This window comes from Sorex fumeus, unplaced genomic scaffold, assembly GCF_029834395.1.
Source record: "Sorex fumeus unplaced genomic scaffold, SorFum_2.1 ptg000061l, whole genome shotgun sequence".
Lineage (NCBI taxonomy): Eukaryota > Metazoa > Chordata > Mammalia > Eulipotyphla > Soricidae > Sorex > Sorex fumeus.
This window is the reverse complement of record NW_026606118.1, coordinates 44395025-44405959: the sequence shown is the minus strand read 5'-3', so window position 1 is coordinate 44405959 and position 10935 is coordinate 44395025. Positions and strand designations below refer to the sequence as shown.

At 45.8% G+C, this 10935-nt stretch overlaps 1 protein-coding gene across 1 annotated transcript; it reads right to left on the bottom strand.

Moving 5' to 3' along the window:
• Positions 1 to 4814: 4814 nt before the first annotated feature.
• Positions 4815 to 6761, bottom strand: LOC130034510 (outer dense fiber protein 2-like). The gene has a single exon (XM_056126081.1). The coding sequence runs from the start codon at positions 6726 to 6728 to the stop codon at positions 4815 to 4817; it is 1914 nt and encodes a 637-aa protein (XP_055982056.1). The 5' UTR covers positions 6729 to 6761.
• Positions 6762 to 10935: the final 4174 nt, after the last annotated feature.

The following is a 10935-nucleotide window of genomic DNA, read 5'->3' as shown; positions in this document are numbered from 1 at the left end:
CTCCAGAGGTCACTGGATAGTCAGGTTTGGGCCCGCAGTGATGAGACACACGGGGCATCGCGAGATGAAGGTGGAGCTGGCCCTTCCCTCCCTGTCCCAACGAGATCCCGAGTCACCACCCAGGAACAGCCTCTTTGGTTCCTGATCAAGCTGCTTAATGGCCATGATCTCAGAGACTCAGAAACAAATTTCGGAACCCAGCAGCTTTTGGCAGAAATGCGTCTGAACCGTGCAGTAGGTTACTGTCGCCAGGCCACCCCAGGGGGAAAGGGTGCTGTCCCTCTGCCTGCTCCCCCTTGGTGGTTTGGTGGCCACCATCCTCCAGAGATCACTGGACAGTCAGGTTTGGGTCCACAGTGATGAGACACACAGGGCCTCACGGGATGGGGGTGGAGCCGGCCCTTTCCTCCCCGTCCCAACTAGACCCCAAGTCGCTGTCCACGAATGGCTTCTCGGATCCTGATCAAGCTGCTTAACGGCCATGATCCCAGTGACTCAGAAACAAATCTTGAAACCTAACAGGTTTTGGCAGAAATCCCTCCAGATTTAATTGTTAACATTTTGGAATTTCAAAATCGCACAGCTACTACTGCAGCTGCACGACATCATATGTTATTCATAACCAGCAATAGAAAACAAATTGTCTACTGTTGCCTTTTCGGCCGATCTGAGTGTTGGAGTAAAATCTCAAATAATAATGGTGGGTCTGGTGTCAAAATATTGAATGCAATCAAAGTAGAGAGGGAGTAATGTGGAAATCATCTGTCCCACAGGTAGAGGGAGGGTGTAGGATGAGGGTATATTGGGGGTTTTGGTGGTGAAGAATGGGCACGAGTGAAGGTTTGTGTGTTTCATTGTATGACTGAGACTTAAACCCAAAAGGCTTTGTAACTGCTCTCACGGTGATTCAATAAATAAAATTATAAAAAATGAAAAAATAAAGTAATGTGGAGTTCATGCCCAATTCAATCAGCCTAATCAGTGGCTGAATAGCAGTACTCCTACATAAAAAAATCTTATTTTCAATAAGATCACATTTACAGGTGCTGAAGGTTAGGATTTATTTGGTCATCATTTTTCTACAATTGCTACACTTGCCGTCTGATTGTCACCTAAAGTCTCACCTATAGCGATTCGGAGAAGATTTTGAGTCTGGCCTCAAAGTTGTCAACTAGTTTTACCAGAGCAACAAAAAGAACTGCCTGACACTGAATATTTACTAGTGACAGGAGGTGTGTGTGTGTGTGTGTGTGTATGTATATATTATATACATGTGTATATATATGTACATGAAAATGGCTTATGTATGTACATGAAAATGACATATATGTACATGAAAATGGCTTATATACTTTTTAATAAGTCATCATTATTAAAGTCAAACATAATTTTTAAAAGAAAAACAAAATAAAAAACACCATTCCCCAAAGAAATGCTAACTTTTCTAATATTTACATCTAAAATTATGAATGAAACACTTGCACTTCTATTTCTTGATTTTTCCATTCCAGTAAGTACTCAGTGATTTCCTTTTAAAGACCTTGAGAACTTAGCCTGGTCTCCATTTATTTCTCTCCTTTTCCCAGTAGGATATATGGTAATTTTAATTACTACTGAGTCAAAAGAGTACTATAAGTACTTGTTTGTGGAAATTTTGTCCTTCCTGAGGCCTTGCCTTAGTTTTCTATGTTAATATATTTGCTATTCACAAACTCTCTCACCACTATTATAACAGCCCTCAATTTTCTCATGGTCAAATCCATTAAGAAATGTTAATCCCACCTTCTTTGGGGAGAGGGAAACCACTCCCTGGAGCCGTCCATTGTCCTACTATAACTAAGGTCTTGAGCATTATAGTCCCAGAACTTCCATTTTCTATCTTTTGAGAGTTCGTTATGGGTCAGTCTATTTCTCTTGGGGGGGTGTCTTAAGGGGGGATAGGACCATAGACAGTGATGCTCAGGGATTATTCCTGACAGTTCTCAGGGAACCCTTTTTGATAGAGCTCAAAGATAACATGCGAGGACCAGGGATCAAACCTGGGTTGGCATGAGCAAAGCAAGCACTTTAAAAACAAATAAACCAACAAATAACAACAACAAAACTTGCTCTAATTTTTTTGGGGGGGGCGAGGGGTTGCATTATACTTTAGTTTAGGAAAAAAATGGTAAAACTAATGTTAACATTTTTTTTATTTTTATTAGTGAAACACCATGAAGTACAGTTGTAGACTTACAAATTTTTTTGATGAACAAATTTACTGCATCCTCCCACCACTTAAGTGGTGTTCAAGACCCTCCACTTTGTGTTTTGACATTGTAGTGCCGCTACAGTGTTTTATACTTGCAGCAAATGCCCACCACCAGAGTTCCCTAGTTACTTAGAGACTGGAAGAAAAAAATATTGTGACCTTAAAAATTTCTTGTTCGTAGAATGGTTCATTATTTGACCTCAGTAGTTTTTAAAAAGTTGTTTCATTGTCTTATGGACTTCAGAGTTGTAGTTAAGTGTGATTCTGGATCTCAATCAGTTCCAACATAGTTTTCAACATCCCTCCCTATTCTAAATCTTACTCCTCCCCCAAAGCTCTTCCTGGTTTTGGTGCTGCCAAATTCTGAGCTTTTTCCATATCTCTGAGTAATTTCTCTTGGGCATCTCTTTCCTCGGGAACTTAGGTTCCATTCCTTAAGTTTCAGCTGGCTAACTAAATTACCATTTTCCTATCTAGGGTGAGCTGGGAAATACTTAGCCACCAGAAGGGTATGAAAACCATTAATAAGTAATGAACAGTGTCATACTTGTGTGGACTGGCAAGTACTGATGAAATAGCTATTCTGCCTCCATATTTTCAAAAAACAATCTGCTAATAGGACCAAAAGAAAGTTCAAAGGGTTGAAGCACACGATTTGCATGCAGGAGTTTCAGATTTGCCCCCCCACGTTATGACGGACATGGCCTTCCCACTCCTTCCCCCAAAAGTGTCAGAACTCTGCTTACATTTCTTGTTAATTGTTGAGTCTGTTCCCATTTTCCTTGTCATTACGGTGTTTTCTAATGCCTTTTTTGTATTCCTTTTTATCATTTTGGTGTGATCTCACCATCAGCATCAACAAAAGCTATGTTTAGCAAAGTATAATAGATTCTGTTCTGTTACCTTACTTGATCCTAATACCAGCCTTATGTGAAAAGTATTACTCACTCCATCTAATATACATGAATTTCAAATTTGCTTACAATTTGTACTCATGGTTAGATAATTAGTATGGAACAAAATTCAGATTAGTTGGTATGGTTCCAAAGTCCATGCTTTCGCCGCCCAGAGAGGAAGCATCTCTCAAAACCCGTGCATGGTTTCTGTCACCACGTCTGATATTTTGTTTTCCCCAACCTTCTGCTTGTTATGTATATTTTAAAATAGGTGAATGGTCCATTTGTATAAGAAACAGTTAGTGATTACATCTAGATTTCAGGATTTCACCAAAGATGTACTCAAGCTCTACCTCCAGACTAGAGGTTGGGAGTTACATTTTGTTTTTTATTTTATTTAATTTATTTTATTTTTGCTTTTTTGGGTCACACCCAGCAATGCACAGGAATTATTCCTGGTTCATGCACTCAGAAATCTCTCCTGGCAGTGCTTGGGGGACCATATGGGATGCTGGGAATCGAACCTGGGTTTGCCGCGTACAAGGCAACGCCCTACCTGCTGTGCTATTGCTCCAGCCCTGGGAGTTACATTTTAAACTAGTTCCCCAGATTAGGATGGTTTCCAGACATTTTGAGAAGAAGCCTTTCTCTAGTTAATGCATCTTTCCAAAAACAGTTAACACCCACCTTTCCTTACCAGCCAGAATCCTTCCCGTTATGTGAGTTGTGTAGGTCTTAGTTGAGTCCTACTTGCTTTTCAGGAACATTAGAGGAGACATATTAGATCATTTAAGGCCAATACTGAAAAGTTAACATTCTGGAGCCCGATTTACCCCAATGCCACATAGTTGCCTGAGCACTGCCAGGAATGACCCTCAAGCACTGCTGGGTGTGGCCCCCACTTTCCCAGAACAAAGAAAAGGGAACATTCAGAGTCACTATTTCCATCATAGATATCTAGCAATGCTACTATGAAAAAAAAATTAAATAGAATACAACAAGCAGCATAGTTTTAAGAGCCAGACCTGGGATCAAAAATTCTGCAAATAGTAAGAGAACTAGAAAGGAAACTTGAAAACAAATTCAAAGAACAAGCTCATTGTGTTCACACTGGTGGCCTGGACCACAAATCCTGAGGTCTAAGCTGGCAGGAGCCGGACTGTTTCCACTGTCAGTCTAAGGGAACGGGCGTGATGCACCAGCTACAGTCATATTAGTCACAAAATCCTTCCGAGGCCACACTGACTGCAAAGGGGTGAATTTGCTGAGTCCTTTGGGACTCAGAAGCTATGGGGCAGGAAAATAGTTCAGGAGAACCCTGGTTCTATCCCCAACCTGCATGGTCCCCTAAAGCCATGCCTCCACCCTTCCAGCTACTCCCCCCTGCATCCCCCACCCCCAACAGGGACGTCCTTGCCCCCCCCCCCAGGAGCCTGCTATGGGGTGTGACCCAAAGAACCTGAACCCAACCCAAACCAAAGACCTTTTTCAATTCTCGCAAGGAAATTGCCTGGGGTTTTACCTGGACGCCAGAGGAGGCGAGACCAGAGGTTTTGTTTGAATCTGACAGATCAGACTTTTATTTCACAGCACTGATAACAGCTCACTCCTTCTATAGCGGGGCAGCCACGACACGGGAGGTGGTTCTGGCTCCGGCGGCCTGCTGCTCATCTTGGTACGCGCGCTCCCGAGGGTTCCACCGAGCCCTCCTGCCAGTCCCGTACCTGGCTCCGCAGCCGGGATATGAGGGCCGTGAGATCCACGTTCTTCTTCTCGTAGTCTTGCAGCTGGTTTTGGCACTCGGCCAGCTTGGCCTCGGCGAACTTGAGGATGTCGGGCGGCTGCTGCAGCTCGGCCAGCTGGGACTGGAACTGCTTGCGCGCCGCTTCGATCTCCTTGTTCATCTCGTCTTTGAGGTACTTGTTCTCTTTGTCGCAGCGCTCTAGCTGGGCCGTCATTTCGTCCGCCTCCATCCTGGCCCGGGACACCTGGCACTTGTAGTTGTCGATCATGCCCTGGTAGTTCTTGATGGACGCCTTCAGCTGCATCACCTCCACGTGCACCTCGTTGAGCCGGTTCTCCTTGGGCACGATGCTGGCCTTGAGCCGCTGGTTCTCCTGGATGAAGACGTTGTACTCCGAGGTCTGCCGGTGGAGCCTCTCCACCAGGCTGTCCCTCTCTTCGCGCATCTTCTCCTCGAGGGTCTTCTGCTGGTTGACCAGATCCGCCACGCGGTCGTTGAGGACGACGATCTCCAGCTCCAGGTCGCCCTTGTCCTTCACGACTTGGTTGTAGCGGGTCCGCCACGATTCGAGGGTGGTTAAAGCTTCCGCGACATAGAGATCTTTGTCTGCAAGTTGCACGTGCAGTTGCTCTGCATACTCCTCGCTTTTCTCCGCTCGCTCCTTCTGGGCCAGGATGACCTTTTTCAAGATCTCCTTGTCCCGATCCCCCTTCTTCTTCTCTTCCTTCAGCTGCTCCATCATAGCCTCCACCTCGGCCCGGTGCTGGTGGCCGCTGCGCTCCAGGTTCTTGATCTGCATGTTCAGGCGGCTGTTCTCCGCCTCTCGGTTGCGCAGCTGCGCCTGCAGCTGCCCGCGCATGGACTCGGTGGACTTGGAGAGCTCCGAGGCCGACTTGGCTTGCGCCTTCTCGCTCTGGATCTCCTGCAGGAGCTCTTCCACCTCCTTGTCCTTGCTCTCCAGCGCGAGCATCAGCTGGGCTTTCTCCGAGTCCACCTCTTCGAGCCGTTTCAGGAGCGCTCCGTGATCCATCAGCCGTTCAGGGTTTTCTTTGCAGTGCTGTTCCCTCAGCAGTTCTCGGAGGGTGCGGTTGGTCTCCTCGAAAGCGCACAGCTTCTGGAGGAGAAGCTCCTTCTGCCTCTTGAGGGCGTGGATGTCGGTGCTGGTCATCTGTTTCTCCGTCTTGAGCTTGCCGATGGTGTCCTTCAAGGCCATCACCTGCTGGGCGGCGGCGGCGCCGTCCATCTCCGCCTCCACCAGCTTGTTGACGAGGCTCTCCTTCTCCTGCTGCAGGTGCTTCTTCTGCAGCAGGGTGATGTCCTTCTCCTCCTTCATGCACTCTATGTTGTGCCGCAGCACGGTGTTTTCGTGCTCCGTCTCGGCCAACTCCTGGGCCACCTCCTCCAGCTCTTCCTTGCGCTCCTCCAGGAACCTCTTAGCCATCTGGCACTCGTCCTTCTGCATCTTGATCTCGGTCTTGAGACAGCCAACCGCGTTCATGAGACTGTCGCTCTTCTGCTCGTAACGGTTCATTTTGCAGTGACCCCAGTCGTCATCTTCGGTGGAGAGGTCACTTAACCGCATCACCGAGAGCAGTTTTTCCGAAGATGATGGCGTGATCCCCAGGCAGTGCGGCGGGCTCTTGGCTTTCACCCCGACATGCCGCCGCGCGTTCACGGTTTCCCCTTTCATTCCGCGCTTCTGAGATTTCTCTCCCCTTTTGAGCTTGCTTTTCTTCCCTTTCTGCTTTTGGGAAAGTCTGTTGTCATGATTGGGAGATTTTGACGTCACAGTCACACTAAATACGCCATACGGTGTCCTCAAGACCTTTCTCTGCATGAGGCTGCTGGCTCCGTTCTTCCCACGCGAAGGAAACCGACTCGTCTGAGGTTTTCGTTGGGCAGCCATCTTCTCCCCTATGGGTCACTCGGCCTCTTGGGTCCAGCCCCCCCGATCTCCCGGGGTTCCCCGAGGCCCTGCTGGGACCGCGCTCACAAAGTTCATGCATGTTTAGTGGCTCCACCGCGCCCGCCCACCGCAGCTCCCTAGGCAAATGTGAGCCGGGCCCGGTGCTCGGATAACGGCAGCATCCTTTACACGCCCCAGCAGCCCACCCCGGCCCACTTAAAAGCTCACCTCCCTCCCGGGGGTTCGCTGGTCCCTCGGCTGGAATGAACGTTGGCGGTTTATTGATTTTTTTCCCCCCCTCCTGCCATGCTTTTCAGAACAGTGTGAGCAGACGGGTCAGTCCGCGTGTTAATTTCAGAGTCTAGTTTATTCCAAACTGGATCTAGTTTTTCTCACTGCTGTGGGATTTTTTTATTATTATTATTATTATCATTCCCTCTCTTGCCATTTGGATCGGCCTCTCGGGCAATTCTTTACAAATGCTGCCTCTGCCTCGCTTCCTGCTGGTGCCAAATTCAATCATCCCCCTAATACCGCTGCTATCTCTTACCAGCTGGGTTTCAAAACCGTCTTCAAATTCTTTCCACCTTTGCCAAAGCCTGTGTAATTTCCCCCATAAAGTAACAAACAGCTGTTAGTTTTTATTCCTTTTTTTTATAAATAAAATATCCTCTCCAACTCTAGAAAATCAAGTTCCCTTCCTCCTTTAATAGATTATGTACTTAAAAAAAATAGGTTTCTAAGTGAGAGCAAACGCATCCTTGTTCACTTGAATTGTGTCTTAAGGGATAGATCATGAAAAAACGAAGTAATAGAACTTTGGATGTTTTATCCTGGCACTGTTAATACAAAAAAAAAAATCACGTAATTCTGCTTTACATCTTTTAATAATCATTCACCGATGCCTGATAGTGGAAGCACCCAGAAATGAATGTGTGAGGGACCCAAACATCTTTTCATAGAATCTTTCTTCAGTTATAAAACAGATATAACAAAGAAACAAAACCAAAAACAGGCCATTCTCCATGATATTTTGCCTGGGAGAGTGGACCAGGCTGTTCAATGCTCAACTCTGAAGGTGATTGGTGCTTAGGGGCCATGTGCTGCCAGAAACCAATGTCAGGGCCTCTCACATGAGCTCTACCACTTGGGCTGTCCCCCTAACCACAGATTTCCAATACAGGGAAATTAAAAAAGTTCAAATTACTCATTAATAATAATTGTTTTTCAGTGGTACAGGGGATAGATGCCAGGGCAGAATTCTTCTTTCAATTCATATAATTTTCACACATTGCTTTTTTGTCATTTCATGAATTCTTATAATCAACTGTTTTTTAGATTAGAAAACATTTTTTTATTATTATTTTTTTGCTTTTTGGGTCACACCTGGCTCTGCACTCAGGAATTACTCCTGGTAGTGCTCAGGGGACCATCTGGGATGCTGGGAATAGAAAGGGGTCGGCCGCATGCAAGGCAAATGCCCTACCTGCTGTGCTATCATTCCAGCCCCTAGAAAACATTTTAAAATGGATTTTTGACATAGAAAAATCAAAGTTTAATAAATGAGGATATAATATTATGAATCAAGAACATAGCACGAGGAGCAAAGGAACAGCACCATAAGTTGTAGTGCATGCCTGGGATACATAAGGCCCTAAGTTTGGGTCCTAGCACTACATGGTCAAGTACTGCTGGGAACAACTCCCAGGACCGCCCCCCAACACTGCTCGAAAGAGAGAACACAGCACAAAAGCAAAAAAAAAAAAACCCCTGTCTTTCAATAATGATGACTCAAAATGGGCAAAGTCCAACCTACATAAAACACTGCTATGCCTTACACTGTTTCATTCCAGTTGGAACAAGAAGTTCCAGCTGGAAAATATTTCTGCTGGAGATTAGGCTCAGAGGATAGGAACATCTGGAGCAGCAATGGAAGAGAGTAGAACCAGATGTGATTTCATGGAAGGAGAATTATTGCTCTTCTACTGGGGAGAGCTGCTCAAGCCATCTGTTTTCTTTATTTTTCTAATTGTTCGTGAGGAAAATAAGGACACTGCATAAATGGCCACATATATATATATAAAATTGATTTCAAACATACTTTATAGTTCTAAACCCAAAGAACTTACACATTTGTATTATAGGATATCACAGTAATAATAATGATCAAAATATCAATAAAGAACATACCATTCTCTTTATTACCAGAAATAAGTCATTAAATTTTTACTTCTTGTTTGGGCGTATGGGACCACACTCAATTGTGCTCAGGGCTAACTCCTGGCTCTAAGCTCAGGCATAACCCTTGTTGTTGCACAAGGAACTATATACGTGGCAGGAATTGAACCAAGGTCACATGTGTGCAAGGAAAGCACCTTCCCACTGTATTATCTCTCTGTACTATTGTTCATTGAATTTTTAATGCAGGCTAGTGCTTAATTTGCTGTCTCCTGCCATCACCAGCTTCCCTTAAAATTAAGGGAGATAAAAGAACCAGGGATGTAGTTCAGTGGTTGAGCACTTACTTGCTTCGCATGTGTGAAGCCCTGGGATTAATCCCCTGTACCACCAAAAAAGAAAATGAAGTAGAATAGCAACAACAGTTTACAGATGTAAATTTTGAACCCTGGATTTTGATCCTATTCTGTCAGCCACTAACTGTGCCCTGGGGCAAACAAGCCATTTAACTCTTTTCTATCTCACTTTATGCAGTGTAAAGTGAGACTTTACACTTACAGAGTCTGTATGAACATTCAGTGAATTATTATATACACGTGCCTAAAGCAACATCAGCAGATAGCCAGCACACAATAAATGTTTCCTTTTAAAAATTTGTATTATGATGCTGCAGCTGATCTTTCTTCTGGCTGATCAGTAACTGATCATGAAATGATTCCTTCGCCTTTCAATGTGACAGGAAACCCGAGGAGAGGAATGGTGTTGGGATCAGGAAATTCTTCCTTAGCCTCTGTGAAGCACGTGGACCCTGCAGCAAGCTCCTACCTGGTGAGCCTCCGACAGCCACACAGTTCAGTAAGACCCACACGCTAACTACCAGGTTACTTTCATAGAACTCACTGTATGATACGCCTGATCACTGGGGGGAAAATCAGTATCACAGAATTACTTCATAAATGACTACAATAGACTCTTCTTTGGGGAGTGGGGCTTGGAGTTGGGGTCATGCTAGGCACCGCCCTGGGGCAACTCCCAGTTCTGTGATTGGGGGCTGCTCTTGGCAGTGCTCAGAGAACCATGCAGTGCCAGGGTTTGATCCAAGATCGACATTCTGCAAGACAAGTACTTTAACCCCTGTACTGTACCCTCTGATGAGCCCCTCTTTTTTTTTAAAAAAAGTTATTTTTATAAAGTAGTTCACAGGGAGAAGGGGCTCGGGACGAAGTTTGGGGGTGACAGGGTGAAGAAATTTCCTCATTTCCCTTTTGGGCCACACTTGGCAGTGCTCGGGGCCTGCTCCTGCTCTGTGCTCAGAGAACCATACAGTGTGCCGGGGATCACACCCCGGTTGGCCACATACCAGGTAAACATGCTATCCACCATATCAACTCTTCAGCTCCTCCAACCAATTTGTTGTTTGTTTAGGGGCTACACCTGTGATGTTCAGAGGTTACTTTTGGCTCTTCACTCAGGAATCAATCCTGGCTGTGGTTGGGGGATCTTATGGGATTTTATGGGCTGGAGTGATAACACAGCGGATAGGGCATTTGCCTTGCATGTGGTCAACCTGGGTTCGATTCTTCTGCCCCTCTCGGAGAGCCAGGCAAGCTACCGAGAATATCGCGCCCGCACAGCAGAGCCTGGAAAGCTCACCGTGGTGTGTTCGATATGCCAAAAACAGTAACAACAAGTCTCACAATGAAGACGTTACTGGTGCCCACTCGAGCAAACTCATGAACAACGGGAGGACAGTGCTACAGTGCTACAGTGCAGTTCACAGTATTTGATTACATGGGCTGGAGCGATAGCACAGCGGGTAGGGCGTCTGCCTTGCACGCAGTCAACATGGCCGACCCGAGTTCGATTCCTCCGCCCCCTCGGAGAGCCCGGCAAGCTACGGAGAGTATTCGATATGCCAGACACAGTAACAACAAAGTCTCCAATGGAGACGTTACTGGGC